We start from the raw sequence: 21,337 nt of genomic DNA on the forward strand, positions 1-21,337 counted from the left end.
AGATAAACATAAACCATTTGATTCTATCAGTCTCCCTGTGACCACCGATAACATCAGATCAAAGTTGACTACAAATACAATGTTGCCTAAGGTCTTTGCAATTGATACAATCAGCATATAAAAACATAAAAATAAAAAAAACAGGATGACTGCTTTAAAATATAAACAGTAGGATATAGGCATTTTTCAAATCATATTTAAATACATTTCATGTTCGGTCAATTGAGTTCCAATTTGCTACTTGTAGGCTACAGTCTAATTTGTCTCAATATATTTAATGTCAAATCAAATGTGTAGCCTAACATGGTGTGCCAAATCGGTGATGTAATGCATTTCTATTGGGTATAATAAGCATTAGAATAAACCACATCAACATTTGCAGCCATAGGTGGTAATCACGCTCTAGGAGCTGATCAGTCGTAAGTATTGTGAAATAATTCTAATGTTAAGGTAAGATTTGAATAGAGAGCTGATCCGAGAGCAGCATTCCTTTCTTTCGATCCCATCACTATCAACACATACTCCCAACGATGCACTAAGTGACCGTTCTCTCTGCGTGGCGTTTTGGGAAACACATGCTACATCTTTCAACCGTTGTAGGAAAGATGCATCGTTAAAAAAACACTTGTAAACCTAAGTTCCATCGCTATCGGGAAACCGGGCCCAGGATATTTCTACATGTGCTTTTTAATGCAGTTACAGCCCTGACAGGGCTATCACATGTACTATATAGGGCCTGGTTGGGTTGAATATTTTATTTATGGGTCATATTGTATTGTAAACAGATCAGTAATCTGTATAAATGTAAAAACTGGAATATAAAGGCTAAGATTGATGCTAATAATAATAATTGTAATAAAAAATATATACGTAATGAGAATGTGATTTTCTTCCGTCCCAAAAAGCTGGTACAGAACTAGTACTGTATAAAGAAGGATTATAGTGTAGAGAACCAGTTGTTACATCACTTTTATTACCAAATAGAAAATAAGATGTAAAGAACTTCAGAACATATGACAGTAAATACACAAAAATATGCAAACTCTGTATGATTAGGTTGTTTACAACTTGGTCAGAAAGCCAGTAGTAGTGGATGACAGAGTAAAGAAATGACAGGTGGACATTTAGAGTAATGATGGCAGAATTCTCTTTTCAAGTCTGAAATCTAGAACAGCATTGTAACAAGCCAATCAAATTAGAACGCTTCGTTTTTCCCCAAATTTTCTTCTATGACCCCCAAAGCAGTGGCGACCAACTGGTCGATCTCAAAGGCATTTCTTGTCAATCCCAAACATTTATGTACAAAAAATAAAAATAAAAATTCCTTGAGTTTGTATAATTTTTTTGTCTTGCGCTGTTGCGGGTAGGTGCACTTGATTCAGCTGCCCTGCACGCCGGGTAGGCGAAGGGTTTCGATTTTGAACCATTTCATTTGTCTGAAGGTACAAACTCTGCGTTCCCGGCGGGCCTGCAGAGCAAATGAAGTGCACTAAACGCCTACCGCTGGCCAATCGGATGGCTCAGATTACCGTGTCTGCAGTAACGTAGCAGGCGTGAAGGAAAGCTACAGATACTGTGAGATTTATTAGGAGAGAGAGAGAATGATGCGAGTCGAGATCCGCCATCAGCTGGATGACCGTGTCCTTTTTGGTCAGTGTCAGCGGAGGAAAGGGAGAGTAGAGGGATGTTGAGAGGCGGACTGCTGAGACTGACCATCAGATACAGGCACCATCAGCCCAGTAAAATTAAAAGCAAATTATTTAAATATGCTCACTTAGCTTCGACTCACAAGTAATACAACAACTGATCTATATTACTGTGTGATCATATAGCTTACCTCAAATTTGGAAATATATATATTTTTAAATGGTCCGAACAACAATGCATTGGCAGGGAAATTAAAGCGAAGCCAACATGCAGTGATAATGTATTTGGCCTTTAGCTTACTGTACAAACCTCATTGCTACAGAACAGTTTTTAATTGGTTAATGTTGCACAGGCTTAGGTTTTTTAAGTTATATTTAGAAAACATCTGAGTGGTAGATCTGGACTTGTATCTCAACTCAGAAAAGGTTGGTGAAAATAAAACACTTATTCTCAATTAAGCATGTTTTCAATAAAATCAAGTTACTTGAAAGTTTCTCTCTTATTGACACAGTATTGAGAGAATATCACACAGGGTTGCCTCCTCTCACAATGTCTATACCACCGGCCAAACTCCACCTCTGGTCCATCAATCCTGCCATGTAGTAAGGGATTTGTGGTTCCCCCTCATGTTGATGGTTGGGGCTTTATGACCTGGTCCAGCTCTATGATGAAGTGTCGGAGGTCGTCAAGGCAACGCTCCCTGATCTCAATCAAGTTGTCCTTCAGAGGGTTCTGAAGCATCTTCTCCAGGCTGGGCTCCTTGATAACCAGCATCTTCACCACCGTGCCAAATGTCTCGCAGTCCTGCTTGTACCGCTGCACACACGCACAGAGAGACACGCACACAAATCCCTACATTATACAAACCATTCAAACCATAGTCTGCTGTTCTAAAACACCTCACAGTCCTACATTAGCAATGTACACAAACCCTCCAGTGTGCACTGTTCTGAAAACACAGTAGAAAAACATCATCCTAATATGGAAATTGATGAACCACCATAGAATCAATAACATAAAGTACAAAGACAGTCATTGATTGCATAACAAACGTACCACCACATTTATTAAAAAAATTATATTTAACGAGGCAAGTCAGTCACATGAACCAGGAATAAAGCACATTCAGAAGCAGGAGAAGCTAGCGTCACATTCATATAACTGAACTATGAAGTTGTACAATGTGCACTGACACCTTCGCTTCAAAGTGTGTTTAATAGCTGTAACACAAGTAGAGAACACTCAGGTTCAGACCTACTTCTCGTTCCAACACTTTACTGTGAACTTAACGAACCCACATTTTCTGACAAGTAGGTGTATTCAACGAAACAGGTGTGTGCAAGCATGTGTGTCCAACCTTCCATTGGAACAAAATGGAGCGAAGGTGTTATATTAGCAGTCTGTTAGCGGTTCAGTTCCTCCACATGGTAACTAACAGACTCATGTCCAGCAGGCAGCTCTGGTTTTACAGCCTGCCACACTAGAAAGGGCTGATAACCTCTCTATTAAGCCAGGGCTAGAGTGCCAACCAGATGCTATCCCACTGGGCAGTAGGTCTGTATCACCTGGGGGGGGTGTAAGTGAACTGTGTGTGTGTGTGTGTGTGTGTGTGTGTGTGTGTGTGTGTGATTGATCCCTCCTGGAGGTCAGCACTCTAGCTAGGTCTGGAACGAGTGGTTTTCACACCAAATTTCCTTTTGAAGTGCCCTCACAAAGAGAGGGAGCAGTCTGGGACATGGGTTCAGCTCTAGAGTTCAACTCCTATTGCCAAGCCTCCTCTGAAGTCCCCTAATAAGTGCCCCATGAAGTTCCCTATAAAAGTGTCCTATGAAGGAGGGCACAAGGGCATAGAGAGCAGTCTGGGACAAGGGTTCAGCTAATATAATCCTGCCAAGCCCCCTATTCTCGCCCCACCCTAGTGGGACATCAGAGCCAAACAAAAACCCTCCATGAAAGTTGACTGGAGCCTGCTAGCGGCAGGCTAAGCTTTACTGTTGCTTTTAACACCAATGAAACCGTTAGCCCACACTGTGTGAGCTTTTAACACCAATGAAACCTTCAGCCCACACTGTGTGAGCTTTTAAAACCAATGAAACCTTCAGCCCACACTGTGTGAGCTTTTAAAACCAATGAAACCTTCAGCCCACACTGTGTGAGCTTTTAAAACCAATGAAACCTTTAGCCCACACTGTGTGAGCTTTTAAAACCAATGAGACCTTCAGCCCACACTGTGTGAGCTTTTAAAACCAATGAAACCGTTAGCCCACACTGTGTGAGCTTTTAAAACCAATGAAACCTTTAGCCCACACTGTGTGAGCTTTTAAAACCAATGAAACCGTTAGCCCACACTGTGTGAGCTTTTAAAACCAATGAAACCGTTAGCCCACACTGTGTGAGCTTTTAAAACCAATGAAACCTTCAGCCCACACTGTGTGAGCTTTTAAAACCAATGAAACCGTTAGCCCACACTGTGTGAGCTTTTAAAACCAATGAAACCATTTAGCCCACACTGTGTGAGCTTTTAAAACCAATGAAACCGTTAGCCCACACTGTGTGGGCTTTTAAAACCAATGAAACCGTTAGCCCACACTGTGTGGGCTTTTAAAACCAATGAAACCTTTAGCCCACACTGTGTGAGCTTTTAAAACCAATGAAACCTTTAGCCCACACTGTGTGAGCTTTTAAAACCAATGAAACCGTTAGCCCACACTGTGTGAGCTTTTAAAACCAATGAAACCTTTAGCCCACACTGTGTGAGCTTTTAAAACCAATGAAACCGTTAGCCCACACTGTGTGAGCTTTTAAAACCAATGAAACCTTCAGCCCACACTGTGTGAGCTTTTAAAACCAATGAAACCTTTAGCCCACACTGTGTGAGCTTTTAAAACCAATGAAACCTTTAGCCCACACTGTGTGAGCTTTTAACACCAATGAAACCTTCAACCCACACTGTGTGAGCTTTTAAAACCAATGAAACCTTCAGCCCACACTGTGTGAGCTTTTAACACCAATGAAACCGTTAGCCCACACTGTGTGAGCTTTTAAAACCAATGAAACCTTCAGCCCACACTGTGTGAGCTTTTAAAACCAATGAAACCTTTAGCCCACACTGTGTGGGCTTTTAAAACCAATGAAACCTTTAGCCCACACTGTGTGAGCTTTTAAAACCAATGAAACCGTTAGCCCACACTGTGTGAGCTTTGAACGACGTCTTCGTTGGCGATTGACTCCCTGAAAGAATTACAATAACTAAAACACTGGCTTAATTCAACATTATGGAGATAGAAGTATTTCTAAGTCACTAAAGAAGTTACTGTATGTACAGTAGTTCCCCCCCCAAAAAATGTATTAGTGGCAACTGTTCTTTCCAGTGGTAAAATACACTGCTCAAAAAAATAAAGGGAACACTTAAACAACACAATGTAACTCCATGGTCAATCACACTTCTGTGAAATCAAACTGTCCACTTAGGAAGCAACACTGATTGACAATACATTTCACATGCTGTTGTGCAAATGGAATAGACAAAAGGTGGAAATTATAGGCAATTAGCAAGACACCCCCAATAAAGGAGTGGTTCTGCAGATGGTGACCACAGACCACTTCTCAGTTCCTATGCTTCCTGGCTGATGTTTTGGTCACTTTTGAATGCTGGTGGTGCTTTCACTCTAGTGGTAGCATGAGACGGAGTCTACAACCCACACAAGTGGCTCAGGTAGTGCAGCTCATCCAGGATGGCACATCAATGCGAGCTGTAGCAAGAAGGTTTGCTGTGTCTGTCAGCGTAGTGTCCAGAGCATGGAGGCGCTACCAGGAGACAGGCCAGTACATCAGGAGACGTGGAGGAGGCCGTAGGAGGGCAACAACCCAGCAGCAGGACCGCTACCTCTGCCTTTGTGCAAGGAGGAGCACTGCCAGAGCCCTGAAAATTGACCTCCAGCAGGCCACAAATGTGCTGCTGAGGCTACTGTAGACCTTCATTGCAAAACTGTGTTTTAATCAATTATTTTGTGACGTGAATATATTTAGTATTGTTTTATCTAAAAAGGTTCAGTAAGGCCAAATTCAATTGATCAAATATTTGTTTTCTTTTTTCTTTCTTATCTATCTAAAGGGGTCCAAAAATTTAAAAAATAGAAACATCTAATAGCTAAAAGATCGTTGGTATGACCATCTTAAAACAATTCCATATGTTAGCTTAGTAGAACAGGACAGAAGGTAGAAGGTTAGTAGTAGGTTCTTAACACTACAACATCTAAACAATGGCCACTAGCACAGGGCTGAGGGCTCAATGGCCAAACAGTAGGAGAGACTTCAGTTGGGTGGGCCAAGTCAAGTCATGGAGAACCACAGTACTTTCAAAGGTCAGGGGAATAATAGTATGTCTAACCTGAAACAATGAGGATGAAAATAGGCCAAGACGCATGGGAAAGTTCACCCTATTATATAAAATAAAACAAATATACACAGGGCGTATCAAGCACATATTCTAAGGTTTTGCTCATTAACTCAGTAGTCTAAACTGATCTTTTAGACAAGGACTTATATGGTATCAGTGAATCCACATTCAACTGGGAATTCCTGCATAAGACCTGTCACACCTGCTACAACCTGAGGTATTTGAAGGGTCAACTGAAATTATACACACTCCACCATACTCTCCTGAAAGAGACGAAATGAGGAGTCTCTTCTCTGCTGTATCTAGCTGCTAATTAAGAGTAAATTCAAATAAATGCAGTTTGTGCCTCCAGCCTCCAAACGTCTCAAGGTCTCCCACGTTCTCTCTCTCTCTCTCTCCCCATCTTTCAGTCCATCCCATCGTTTTAGCTCTCTCACTCAGTCTCTCCATTGCCCTGAAAATCCCCTCAGCTCAGCTAGCTGCAGCATGCTGAGGCAGTTAACACAGCCAGTTATCTGCTCATTCCCGCATCCCTAACCCACATTGTGCAGGCCTGTAGGCTGCTCTCCGAACTGGAGCAGAACTGCAATGACCTGCAGAGGTGTGTTGCAGATGTAGATAAGATTATAGAACACATACGAGGGTTAGATTCTAGAGAGTCAATTCTACAAGATACTAGAGTAAAATCGGCACTCAAATTGAAAACGTTTACCCAAGAAAGGCATTAACCAAAGTGCTGCAGTTTAGAGCCAAAACAACAACAAAATGGTCACTGTCCCAATATTTTTTGGGCTCACTGTAAGTGGTCTTATTTGTAAAACTAATCACAAACACATGCTCAGGACAAAGTACAACAAAACAAACAAATACTGTAAAAATTTCTGAAATATGACACTGACAGAAATATCCTGAATGTGGGAGATGTTATCCTTCGAGACTGATGCTTCAGAGGCTCGGCACGCTAAGGGGGAAACGCAGTATATGAATATCGTTTTGTCACAAAATGGGAGGCTCTTTGTAGTACATAGTCCTGCCGTTGTTGCTTTCGACAAGAGTTTTGCTTCACTCAAAACATTGTGACGGAGCAAACAATTCATTGCCCAGTGGCAGGGGCTCTATATTGTACCACACTCGCTCGGTTCAAATGGAAGCAGGAAAATTGTTTTTTCTCCTTATTCTCTTCTGGCACAAAGTTGTTTCACAAAATAATTATGTTGTGGTTCCCAATCAACTTCAAAAATCACAACTTCAAGATTGTTCCAGCTTGGTTTAGCTTGGCATTAGAATGCTGCATCAAATAAGCAGACTATTTTGCATTGATAACCAAATATAATCTTTGTGACTGTTCAAACAATAAAACAAACTAAATTGCAGGCTTAGAATTCCTACCCCAAATTTATTATTTTTTAGAAATAATAACTACGTGATTCTAGGCTATTTTGAAAAGGTAAAAACAGATGTAGCCATGTGCTTTTTTCTCTGAGGAAAAATAACATTTGATTTTTAGCTGATAAGGAAGTGAATACATTCAAGCAGCACATTAAACTTGGATAATTTTGAACGTTTCACTAGCCAGTAAAATGCTATTTGCCAGGGCATATTATTTAATTATAAAGCTCGCTAGCAAGGGAAGAGAAGAACGTGTTTCTTCTTTGCTTTCACCACAACTGCGAAGACAACAAGAAAACCTCTGCTATCGTCCCCTTGTGAATGTTGCTATTTGGGATTCTAGCAATGCATGGAACGACGAGGTATCATGTGACCAAAAGGTGCGTGCTGCTTTAAATTTTTTATCTGACTCTGCCCAGGCTCAATCCCACACATAACATGACGTATGTGATCTCAGGATCAGCCTTTAATGTCCGTAGGCTGTGTAGCCCATCATGTCACCCGTAGCCAACGGTTCACATAATGACAGGGTTGGACTGACACCAACCACAGAGGGAAGAGAGAGACAAAACTACACGTGTGGCCAACTTCCTCTTTAAACAACTTTTGTCTCCTGGTCAGAAGGAAACGTTCTACTTTATTCAGTTTCTACTTTATTCTGAAACAGTTTGATCAAATAGGGAAACAATGAATACAGGCTGAACTTAGGATACATTTGATCACTACACCGTGCTATAAGAGTAACTTGTTCATTTACCTTCAGAGAGGGTAAGCTTATTTGTGAAGGAGAGAAAATTGTGTTCCAGGTTTGAAGATGCATAAAGAAACAAGTAACACGAACGTGACGAAAGGAATGTTGTCACATCTCACAGTACCCACCAGCTAGGTAAGGGTACTCTCGAGCAGCTAGATGTCCTTTACCATTAGATTTGCCACCAATGCTCCTTATAGGACAACATCACTGCACTCTATACTCCTCTGTAAACTGGTCAGCTCTGTATACCCGTCACAAGACACACTGGTTGATGCTTATTTATAAAACCCTCTTAGGCCTCACTCCCCCCTATCTGAGATATCTACTGCAGCCCTCATCCTCCACATACAACACTCGTTCTACCAGTCACATTCTGTTAAAGGTCCCCAAAGCACACACATCCCTGGGTCGCTCCTCTTTTCAGTTCGTTGCAGCAAGCGACTGTAACGAGCTGCAACAAACACTCAAACTGGACAGTTTTATCTCAATCTATTCATTCAAAAGACTCAATCATGAACACTCTTACTGACAGTTGTGGCTGCTTCGAGTGATGTATTGTTGTCTCTACCTTCTTGCCCTTTGTGCTGTGGTCTGTGCCCAATAATGTTTTGTGCTGCTGCCATGCTGTGTTGTCAGTTGTTGCAGCCTTGCTTGCCATGTTGTTGTCTTTTGGTCTCTATGTAGTGTTGTGGTGTCTCTTGTCATGAAGTGTGTTTTGTCGTATATTTTTACATGTTTATTTTGAATCCCAGCCCCCGTCCCCGCAGGAGGCCTTTTGCCTTTTGGTAGGCGTCATTGTAAATAAGAATTTGTTCTTAACTGACTTGCCTGTTTAAATAAATCAAATAACAACTGTTAACACCAGTCAGATTATGTTTGCCATCTTTCAAAACAGAAGATATTTCCCCAAACGACAGTGTGTGTTGACACTGATTACATGTTCACTTCATTAGGTTCCTGTATACAATCTTCTAATCTACATGTTTGAAGCTTAAAAAAAGTATGCGTGAGAATGAGTTTTGAAAGAAAAGGCCTTGTGATGAACAATTAACTCAAAATTAATGATTTCCCTTGACATTACCGCAGCTTCAAAAAAACTTTCTTAATTCTGTATGTGTGTGAGGAAGAGCGTCATGGCGTATTAATAACAGAGTATTTAGGGAGTAGCGTTTCCTCAAACTTTACTCTGAACACAGAACAGAAGCGGTCTCTTGTTACTTCACAAAACAGGAAGTTTTAACCTGCACCTGTGTGTGTGTGTGTGTGTGTGTGTGTGTGTGTGTGTGTGTGTGTGTGTGTGTGTGTGTGTGTGTGTGTGTGTGTGTGTGTGTGTGTGTGTGTGTGTGTGTCTTTCCTCCCTACCTCCCAGCGGTGGGAGCCAGGGGCCGATCTCCAGACCTGATACTGGAGGTAGGGCCATACAGGATGGGTTGAGAAGCCAGGGCTGAGGGCTTCAGAGTGGGGAAGTAAGGAGGTGAAGGGGGACATTTGGAGCAGACGTGGAGGTCTGGATTATAGGGGTACGTGTGTTTGCTTGCTTGTGTGTCTGTATGCATGCATGTACAGTGCCTTTGGAAAGTATTCAGACCCCTTTACTTGTTCCACATTTTGTTACGTTACAGCCTTATTCTAAAATGGATTTAAAAAATCTAAAATCCTCAGCAATTTACACACAATAAATAAAGACAAAGTGAAAAACAGGTTTTTAGAAATGTTTTACAAATGTATAAACACCTATTTATTTACATAAGTAATCAGACCCTTTGCTATGAGACTTGAAATTGAGCTCAGGTGCATTCTATTTCCATTGACCATCCTTGAGATGTTTCTACAACTTGATTGGAGTCCACCTGCGGTAAATTCAATAGATTGGACATGATTTGGAAAGGCACACACCTGTCTATATAAGGTCCCACAGTTGACAGTGCATGTCAGAGCATAAACCAAGCCATGAGGTCGGAAAAAAACTGTCCAAGACAGGATTGTATCGAGGTACAGATCTGGGGAAGGGTACCAAAATATTTCTGCAGCATTGAAGGTCCCCAAGAACACAGTGGCCACCGTCATTCTTAAATGGAAGGAGTTAGAAACCACCAAGACTCTTCCTAGAGCTGGCCGCCCGGCCAAACTGTGCAATCGGAGAGAAGGGCCTTAGTCAGGGAGGTGACCAAGAACCTGATGGTGCCTCTGACAGAGCTCTAGAGTTCCTCTGTGGAGATGAGAGAACCTTCCAGAAGGACGTCATTGCAGCACTCCACTTATCAGGCCTTTATGGTAGAGTGGCCAGACGGAAGCCACTCCTCAGTAAAAGGCACACGACAGCCCGCTTGGAGTTTGCCTTAAAGGCATCTAAAAACTCTCAGACCATGAGAAACAATATTCTCTGGTCTGATGAAACCAAGATTGAACTCTTTGGCCTGAAAGCCAAGCGTCACGTCTGGAAGAAACCTGGCACCACCCCTATGGTGAAGCATGGTGGTGGCAGCATCATGCTGTGGGGATGTTTTTCAGTGGCAGGGACTGGGAGACTGGTCAGGATCGAGGGAAAGATGAACGGAGCAAAGTACAGACAGATCCTTGATGAAAAGCTGCTCCAGAGCACTCAGGACCTCAAACTGGGGCAAAAGTTCACCATCCGAACGGGACAACAACCTTAAGCACACAGCCAAGAAAACATAGGAGTGGCTTCGGGAAAAGTCTCTAATTGTCATTGAGCGGCCCAGCCAGAACCTGGACTTGAACCGCATAGAACATCTCTAAAGACTTGAAAATAGCTGTGCAGCATCGCTCCCCATCCAACCTGACAGAGCTTGAGAGGATCAGCAAGAGAAGAATGGGAGAAAGCTTGTAGCGTCATACCCAAGAAGACTCGAGGTTGTAATCGCTGCCAAAGGTGCGTCAACAAAGTACTGAGTAAAGGGTTGGAATACTTATGTAAATGTAATGAGTCTTTTTTATGTCAAAATGTCTAAAAAACTTTTTGCTTTGTTATTATGGGGCATTGTGTGTAGATTGATGAGGGGGGAAAACTATTTAATCAATATTAGAATACGGCTGTGACGTAACAAAATGTGAAAAAAGTCAAGGGGCCTGAATACTTTCTGAAGGCACTATGCACGTAAGCGTAACGGATACAGATTTGGGGGTTTTGTCTGTAGAGGCAGAGAGGCAGGCAAGCAGAGGCAGATAGGCAGAGAGGCAGGTAGGCAGAGAGGCAAGCAGGCAAAGAGGCAAGCAGGCAGAGAGGCAAGCAGGCAGGCAGAGAGGCAAGCAGGCAGGCAGAGAGGCAAGCAGGCAGGCAGAGAGGCAAGCAGGCAGGCAGAGAGGCAAGCAGGCAGGCAGAGAGGCAAGCAGGCAGGCAGAGAGGCAAGCAGGCAGGCAGAGGCAAGCAGGCAGGCAGAGGCAAACAGGCAGGCAGAGGCAAACAGGCAGGCAGAGAGGCAGGCAGAGAGGCAGGCAGGCAGAGAGGCAGGCAGGCAGAGAGGCAGGCAGGCAGAGAGACAGGCAGGCAGAGAGGCAGGCAGGCAGAGAGGCAGGCAGGCAGAGAGACAGGCAGGCAGAGAGACAGGCAGGCAGAGAGGCAGGCAGGCAGAGAGGCAGGCAGGCAGAGAGGCAGGCAGGCAGAGAGGCAGGCAGGCAGAGAGGCAGGCAGGCAGAGAGACAGGCAGGCAGAGAGACAGGCAGGCAGGCAGGCAGGCAGAGAGGCAAGCAGGCAGGCAGAGAGGCAGGCAGGCAGAGAGGCAGGCAGGCAGGCAGAGAGGCAGGCAGGCAGGCAGAGAGGCAGGCAGGCAGAGAGAGGTCCTGAGTTAATAAGGGAAGTGGAGTAATGAGTGGATGTAATGACTGGAGGGCCTGATACACAGAGGACATTATTAAAACAGCCACGTAATCAGCCTGGGCTGACTGCAGACCGGACTGGAGCAGCATAAAGGGAGTAGGGCTCCATTTGGGACACAGCCTCCATCTCAGGGACTAATAGGGGAGAAATGTATATGTTTAGGTTACAGTGATAGAAATTATGAATGGAGGGACTCTTCAGAAAAGAACTGCCAGCCACTTTGGTTTCGATATTCAAATTCAGCTGAAACGATACTTCATCTCGTTTCTCTAACCAAAAAGTTAATAGTAGTTGTAAAAACATGCTTTAAAAAAAAAATCAGTGGAAAATATGTAAGCTAAAGCTTAAAAGTGTAGTACCGTCAATTAAATATAGGCTTATGAGATCAAGGATTGTCAACTGCTAGGTTGTTATCTGACTGATTTGATTGTATTTTTTTTTTTTAATTCCGCTAATGTAACACAGGAGCATTTCAAGAGGAAGTTACTGGATCTTAGCATAAATAAATGTCTCAGTTTTCTCATTTGCTTTCCTAGCCCGTAATCCACATGTTATGTAAGTAAGGCTAAAGCAGTAAAGCATAAGGCTAAAGCAGTAAACTATAAGAACATTGACCCGACTGACCCCAATGAGTATACAAATCATATGGAGTCTATTTCTAGTCCTCATCCCTCACTGCAAATGTGCTCATTCAACAGCCTCCTCTGAAGCTCAGGACAGGATACAGGGATGAGTGCTCGTGGCTCAGGGGTGGTAAGAGGCGGCCTCTTCCATCCATGTGGAGGTAAATAAACAGCTATGGACTGGAGCCATCACACTAAATCAGTGTAGGTCTGAATCTCATGCCAGCTCCAACCCCATCCTAAGTCAAAGCACCAGCCACGACCCTATTCCAAACCCTATCCCCCCCGTCTGCCCCGATATATCCCCAGCCGCAGCTCCAGTCACATCTCTATCCCCAGCCTTAGCCCTATACTCCAGCCACATCCCCAGCCTCACCCATCCCTGTTTCTGTTAGGTCTGGTGAGTTTGGCTTGGTGTTCCACACTGCATTTGGCTGATCTCAATACAGATGTTACAAGCCGGTGCCTCTAACGACAACTGCTGTGACCTGGTTGAGAAAGGGCAGGGTAAGCGTTTGTGTTTTATCTGTGCGTAAGAGTGCGTAAGAGTGTGTGTGTGTATTCACATAATACCAAAAGAAGTACCCACACCGTGGGTGGCCTGCCTGAACACTGCAGGGCCATTCCTGCCCTGGTTTAACAGGAACAGATAAGTGGTAGTGTAATGCAGTGTGTCTGTGTATAGAGGGAGGCCTGGGCTGGCACACTGAGAAGTCCTTTCTGCCAACTCATCCTCATCCTCCCTCTCGCTCAAATGAAAACAACATGTTCCTGAGACACCATATACATGCAATAGGGTTTCAGAGAGCCATTAATCCAAATGGAGGAAAGGTTTAGGACTAGGACTAGAGATAGCGACACTACCACACAGCTAGCAGAGTATTAGCTAGCAGAGTAGCAGAGTATTAGCTGGCAGAGTAGCAGAGTATTAGCTAGCAGAGTAGAAGATTATTAGCTAGCAGAGTATTAGCTAGCAGAGTAGCAGAGTATTAGCTAGCAGAGTAGCAGATTATTAGCTAGCAGAGTAGCAGATTATTAGCTAGCAGAGTAGCAGAGTATTAGCTAGCAGAGTAGCAGATTATTAGCTAGCAGAGTAGCAGATTATTAGCTAGCAGAGTAGCAGAGTATTAGCTAGCAGAGTAGCAGATTATTAGCTAGCAAAGTATTAGCTAGCAGAGTAGCAGAGTATTAGCTAGCAGAGTAGCAGATTATTAGCTAGCAGAGTATTATCTAGCAGAGTATTAGCTAGCAGAGTAGAAGATTATTAGCTAGCAGAGTATTAGCTAGCAGAGTAGCGGATTATTAGCTAGCAGAGTAGCAGATTATTAGCTAGCAGAGTATTAGCTAGCAGAGTAGAAGATTATTAGCTAGCAGAGTATTAACTAGCAGAATAGCAGAGTATTAGCTAGCAGAGTATTAGCTAGCAGAGTAGCAGAGTATTAGCTAGCAGAGTAGCAGAGAATTAGCTAGCAGAGTATTAGCTAGCAGAGTAGCAGAGTATTAGCTAGCAGAGTATTAGCTAGCAGAGTAGCAGAGTATTAGCTAGCAGAGTATTAGCTAGCAGAGTAGCAGAGTATTAGCTAGCAGAGTAGCAGAGTATTAGCTAGCAGAGTATTAGCTAGCAGAGTAGCAGAGTATTAGCTAGCAGAGTATTAGCTAGCAGAGTAGCAGAGTATTAGCTAGCAGAGTAGCAGAGTATTAGCTAGCAGAGTAGCAGAGTATTAGCTAGCAGAGTAGCAGAGTATTAGCTAGCAGAGTATTAGCTAGCAGAGTAGCAGAGTATTAGCTAGCAGTTGGGAGTCATTAGATAGTGGGACCTCTTACCTTCTCGATTTCCAGCGCTTTAGCTGCGATGGCTTGAGAGCGCCGTGTCTTAAAGTTGTCCTGCGTCTGGTCCGTCTCCTCCTTGGCCGACACCGTCTCCTTGGCCGACACCGTCTCCTTGGCCGACACCGTCTCCTTGGCCGACAACGTCCCCTTCGGCCCCGCTAGCTGGGCTGGTGTGGGGACACTCTCCTCCTGGGAGGGCAAATGTTAAAGGGTTAGAGTACCAGGCAGGACACAGCAGGCTTAATAGATTCTGGTTTTAAATTCAAAGCGTGTGAGGGCATCACTGATTAGTCAACATGGTTGTTGCTGTAGTTTTCTTGTTGTTCAGCACAACAAAACACTATTATGCATCAAAGACTGTCGACAGCCAAAGATGAAGGCCCAAGCCTACAGACGTCAACCAATCATCATACTGCATCATTTAGTGTTAAAAGGGAAAAGAGAAACAAAACAATTTGAGCGAAAGGAAGCCTTTTGTTACCATTGAAAACCAACAACTTGTGAAACACCCATGACTTTCAGTTTACAGAACGCAGAAAGCTTTCATCCATGGCAAGGAAATGGGTCATGCATGGTGAACAGTCTATCGTGACCTGGTCAGACTACAAGGAAGAGACAGGCCATATAATGTACATCAACTGTCCCTCTGATGTGACTTTTAGAATAACCTACACAGGGATCTGTAACATATCCCATCCTCCATGACAAGGCAATGTTAATGAATTGTGTTTCCAAAGAAAGGTACTAAAACATGTTGAAAAGACAGATGACAAAATTATTGTCTGTAAGGTAACAGCCTGTAACTACGTATTGTCTGTAAGGTAACAGCCTGTAACTACGTATTGTCTGTAAGGTAACAGCCTGTAACTATGTATTGTCTGTAAGGTAACAGCCTGTAACTACGTATTGTCTGTAAGGTAACAGCCTGTAACTACGTATTGTCTGTAAGGTAACAGCCTGTAACTACGTATTGTCTGTAAGGTAACAGCCTGTAACTACGTATTGTCTGTAAGGTAACAGCCTGTAACTACGTATTGTCTGTAAGGTAACAGCCTGTAACTACGTATTGTCTGTAAGGTAACAGCCTGTAACTACGTATTGTCTGTAAGGTAACAGCCTGTAACTACGTATTGTCTGTAAGGTAACAGCCTGTAACTACGTATTGTCTGTAAGGTAACAGCCTGTAACTACGTATTGTCTGTAAGGTAACAGCCTTACAGTAACTACGTATTGTCTGTAAGGTAACAGCCTTACAGTAACTACGTATTGTCTGTAAGGTAACAGCCTTACAGTAACTACGTATTGTCTGTAAGGTAACAGCCTGTAACTACGTATTGTCTGTAAGGTAACAGCCTGTAACTACGTATTGTCTGTAAGGTAACAGCCTGTAACTACGTATTGTCTGTAAGGTAACAGCCTGTAACTACGTATTGTCTGTAAGGTAACAGCCTGTAACTACGTATTGTCTGTAAGGTAACAGCCTGTAACTACGTATTGTCTGTAAGGTAACAGCCTGTAACTACGTATTGTCTGTAAGGTAACCGCCTGTAACTACGTATTGTCTGTAAGGTAACCGCCTGTAACTACGTATTGTCTGTAAGGTAACAGCCTGTAACTACGTATTGTCTGTAAGGTAACAGCCTGTAACTACGTATTGTCTGTAAGGTAACAGCCTGTAACTACGTATTGTCTGTAAGGTAACAGCCTGTAACTACGTATTGTCTGTAAGGTAACAGCCTGTAACTACGTATTGTCTGTAAGGTAACAGTTTGTAACTACGTATTGTCTGTAAGGTAACAGCCTGTAACTACGTATTGTCTGTAAGGTAACAGCCTGTAACTACGTATTGTCTGTAAGGTAACAGCCTGTAACTACGTATTGTCTGTAAGGTAACAGCCTGTAACTACGTATTGTCTGTAAGGTAACAGCCTGTAACTACGTATTGTCTGTAAGGTAACAGCCTGTAACTACGTATTGTCTGTAAGGTAACAGCCTGTAACTACGTATTGTCTGTAAGGTAACAGCCTTACAGTAACTACGTATTGTCTGTACGGTAACAGCCTGTAACTACGTATTGTCTGTAAGGTAACAGCCTGTAACTACGTATTGTCTGTAAGGTAACAGCCTGTAACTACGTATTGTCTGTAAGGTAACAGCCTGTAACTACGTATTGTCTGTAAGGTAACAGCCTGTAACTACGTATTGTCTGTAAGGTAACAGCCTGTAACTACGTATTGTCTGTAAGGTAACAGCCTGTAACTACGTATTGTCTGTAAGGTAACAGCCTGTAACTACGTATTGTCTGTAAGGTAACAGCCTGTAACTACGTATTGTCTGTACGGTAACAGCCTGTAACTACGTATTGTCTGTAAGGTAACAGCCTTACAGTAACTACGTATTGTCTGTAAGGTAACAGCCTTACAGTAACTACGTATTGTCTGTAAGGTAACAGCCTGTAACTACGTATTGTCTGTAAGGTAACAGCCTGTAACTACGTATTGTCTGTAAGGTAACAGCCTGTAACTACGTATTGTCTGTAAGGTAACAGCCTGTAACTACGTATTGTCTGTAAGGTAACAGTTTGTAACTACGTATTGTCTGTAAGGTAACAGCCTGTAACTACGTATTGTCTGTAAGGTAACAGTTTGTAACTACGTATTGTCTGTAAGGTAACAGCCTGTAACTACGTATTGTCTGTAAGGTAACAGCCTGTAACTACGTATTGTCTGTAAGGTAACAGCCTGTAACTACGTATTGTCTGTAAGGTAACAGTTTGTAACTATGTATTGAGGCTCACAAATTGCTATTTTACAATCCGGTGCTGGCAAAACATTGTGGTCTTTGGAGATTGTTCTAGCTTTTAGGAATAGTGTAACGCTACAATGCTAAATGCTATGTTCTACAGGTATAGTAGAGATGCAAACACTGATCGTATCAAGTGGATGTGAGAGGGGTTAATTGAATTAAGAGCAACTGTAGTCATGTAGTTACATAGTCATGCAGCCCCACCTTGATTGCCACATAGGTTTTCGCTGATCCGTCTAGGGAGGTACTTCTGGTGTGGCTTAGCAACCTGGGCTTATCTGTGGAGAAGAGGAAAACAGACAGTAAAACTAAGAAGCATTTAAACAGAAGCAATGTGAAAGAAAACAGGACGGCGGTAAACCAAATAAATCAGGACCACCGACCGCAGTACAACTCCATTTAAATCCTCTCAGTATTTAAAAACATATTGGGAAACTACCACTTATTCTCTCTAGTCATCTACCAGGTGATCGTTGCACCAGTACAGTTAACAACAGATAAGACAAGATGCTATTGGACTGTGGATAAGCACAGCACGTACAAATCGTTGGTTATTTCACGTTCTCTCGTTGGAATAGCTCACACAACAGCGGTTGACAAGTTCAGCTGTGACTAAATTGAAAATATTGTGCTCCGCCGGCTCCAATAAGTCTATAAACAAATATGGACGGGCTGGTGGGTTTGTTTCTATTTAAGGAATCTCCCATGGCGATGAGACTGAGCCAAAGTGAAATTAAAAACTCTTCCTTCCAGGACGTTTGATTCCTTTTCCCCCAGCTAAACAGCAGAGATCTCAGGTTGTGAGACTGACTAAGACACCAAGCAACACATGTGGTTCCTTAGTTCAAACTGCAGCAAAATTAGAAGTCAATATTTTAAAATGTTGGATTTCCTCTGATACTATTAACAGATGCTTCTTTGAACGAGAGATCATATATATTTAGGCAAATGTAGGCTATTTGCCATGTTAGAAGAGTAGCACCGACCTAAGATAGAACTCTCTCTCTCTAGGACAGACCATGTGTGTGCATTGTGAAGAGAACCTGGTAACGTGGTATGACAGTCACTCACCAGACACACTGAACTAGTGGACAAGAGGCAGCCGCACAACAAATTATTAGTGACCAATGGATCAGCAGATAACAGATAATGATGAACTGCAAATCCAGAAGAGGAGCATCCAGGAGTGGTTGTGTTGGGTGTGCTGTTGTATGTGCCTCGTCGTGCACTGACATTTATTAGTTTGCTAGCCAGCTAACTAGCGATTAGCGGCTAACAAGATTTAGGCCCAACTTGCTAAGAGAAGACAAACTAGCTGTTTTCAGATGTAAGAAACACACAAAAAAAAGTGTCATTATAAAACGCTAGTGGATTTATATTAAGAAGCAAAGTGAAAACATCATTGTTGTCATCAACCTCATTTGCACACACTGTATATAGATTTTTCTATTGTATAATTGACTGTATGTATGTTTACTCCATATGCAACTCTGTGTTGTTGTTTGTGTCGCAATGCTTTGCTTTATCTTGGCCAGGTCGCAGTTTTAAATGAGAACTTGTTCTCAACTAGCCTACCTGGTTAAATAAAGGTTAAATTAAAAAAATAGACCATGCAGACCGAACGCAAGTGTCTCGTGGTCAAGCAACAATAAATGTGCTCCTTGAGTGACAGGTGGCGGGGCTAGGTCTGTGTGAAAAGCGGCATGGAGAGGGAGAGCAGAGAGAGGACTCAAGTAGCCTAGTAAGCTACAAAAATGGACGTTACACACAGCGTATCGCATTTAACAAACCCAATGTATTAGAGCAGGTCTAAGAGGGTATTTCTGTCAGCTTAAATTGGTGAATTGTTGTTGACTGCAATCCAAACAAATAATAGTTATAGCCTATAGGCTAGGCTAGTCTTAAAATATTTGGGAAACAAAACATGAACCATAGCCTATAGGCTGCATGCTTTCAGTAAGTGCATCTCTAAACCATTGTACTTGAAATGCTCACTCAGAGACATTATACAGGATCTCTTCAGTAAGACCAGGCCTACTAGGCCCGGTGTGCATTTCTTGTGCGTCAGCCTAGTCTAATTAGTGTTCCAGACAGGGGTGGAGTGGGTTTCTACATCTTCTAAAGGCGGCTAGAATATGCAGCATCCCAAATATGTGAAACCTTTATTTAACTAGGCGAGTCAGTTAAGAACAAATTCTTATTTACAATGACGGCTAACCGGGGAACAGTGGGTTAACTGCCTTGTTCAGGGGCAGAACGACATATTTTTACCTTGTCAGCTCGGGGATTTGATCCAGCAACCTTTCGGTTACTGGCCCAATGCTCTAAACACTAGGATACAGACTGAAGACTTCCACTGTGCTCCGTCTCCTCCACAGTAGCATGTACGAATAAAATATGGTATTTAAAAACCTCTGCAGTGATGATGAAAGGACTTTTCAATAAAAACATACTCTCCTCCAACCCCAATATTCTCCTTAATCCCAAAATTACCCAATACTCCCACACTGAGGTTACCTACACAAATCGATGTTATATCCACCGGGGGGCGGGGGGAATCATCCTAGTCTTTTTATTCTATTCAGTGATGGAATTATTTTGGAGCACAAAAGAGTTACTAAGTAATGGTATGCATGCCCCACTCCACTCACAAGGGAAGGTAATGTGAGTGGGTGGGTGTTTTGGTTTGATCTTGAAGACATCTGCTAGCTCAGTGTGCACGCTACTCCCACACCAGCCAAAAGGTCAGACCTTGAATCAAAAGCCTTCGAGAAAAGTGTGTATGTATAATTAAAATGGTTAACATGTTCCAGCACCTCTCTTTAAACACACACCTCCACTGAAAACAGATGCTCCTCTCAGAGAGAGGTGCTCAATTTGAGCTTTTACATCACTTCAAACCAAGGTGCCAAATTGTTATTTTATGGATAGGCTTACATGTAGCAAAACCTGAATGCTGGATCCAGGGATGCAAACTGCTGAGGGCCCAAAAAGGTGACACTTTTTTGTTGCTGCACTGAAACGTGCAAAAAAATCCCTGCTAGGAGGAAATGCAGGTTTTAACTTATTAAACAACAAAGAATATGATCACCCTGTGTGTAAAATAAAAAGTGGTTAATGTGAACCAAACGCGCAGCTAAAACATTTTAAAGAAAGCAATCCAATGTTATTTTTTGCCTAGACTTTACTGCAAATGACTGCAAAAAACAATACATTAATATTACAGTTAGCCATGACAGCCTTTATAATAGAACGCTTGTGACCACACACACATCTAAATATTGCACTTGGGGAAAAAACATCTTAAAGTAGAAATAGAATGAAACAAACAGGCATTCTATTTTTGCTCTATTATAGTGGCCACTATAGTAGATGATGAAGTGCACAAGGCTACACGTGTGCAAAAATAATGTTCAGATTAAATAACCCCCCCCCCCCCCCCCTCCACTCACACGTGTTACTGTCAAGTTCAACACAACAAAAGCAATATCTTTGGGCTACACATTATTACATTGTACACGTTCTGCCTGTGGACATATGTCTGCAATGTGCCAGCAGAGCATGATACCCTTTGTTGGCATAATTGATCTCATTCAGGCAGAGAGTACACCTGACATACCCCTTTTTATCCACTGTACTGATAAAGCGAAAGAGGGAACGTGTGGTGCTTCTTTCACTTCTGGTGACATCCAACTTAAACCAGGCCCAGCTCCAGCTACACTTGATCCCTGAATCCACTGGCCTAACAAGCAATGCCTCATTTTCACCTAATTATCTCATTCTGAAAGTTAACCACATACTTCAGATGGAAAACATCAGTTCACAGATAGTAGTTAGTTCGTTAGCTAGTTAACATTTCACACAGTTTGCCAGGGTCCAGTAAGCAACTAACGCGTCGCGTTATAACTTGAAGAATGGCAAGGAGTCATATACCAGTTAATACTATAGCGAATTGGTTAGGTTACTAACGTTAGCTGTCTGACCTTATTAGCCAGCTAATTTTCACACAATAAACTCAATCAGTTTAATTGGATAATGTTGCTCAACATTTC

At 42.6% G+C, this 21,337-nt stretch overlaps 1 protein-coding gene across 1 annotated transcript in view; it reads right to left on the reverse strand.

Moving 5' to 3' along the window:
• Window positions 1-945: 945 nt before the first annotated feature.
• The window catches only part of LOC120066462, a 34,642-nt gene continuing 14,250 nt past the window's right edge, over window positions 946-21,337 (reverse strand). The window contains exons 9-11 of the mRNA XM_039017850.1: window positions 17,490-17,563; window positions 14,475-14,669; window positions 946-2,463 (exon numbers count right to left, since the gene is read on the reverse strand). Coding sequence (XP_038873778.1) covers window positions 2,272-2,463; window positions 14,475-14,669; window positions 17,490-17,563 — 461 coding nt within the window. The 3' untranslated portion in view covers window positions 946-2,271. The remainder of the gene's footprint in view (window positions 2,464-14,474; window positions 14,670-17,489; window positions 17,564-21,337) is intronic.

Source organism: Salvelinus namaycush, chromosome 21 (genome assembly GCF_016432855.1).
Source record: "Salvelinus namaycush isolate Seneca chromosome 21, SaNama_1.0, whole genome shotgun sequence".
NCBI classification, from domain to species: domain Eukaryota; kingdom Metazoa; phylum Chordata; class Actinopteri; order Salmoniformes; family Salmonidae; genus Salvelinus; species Salvelinus namaycush.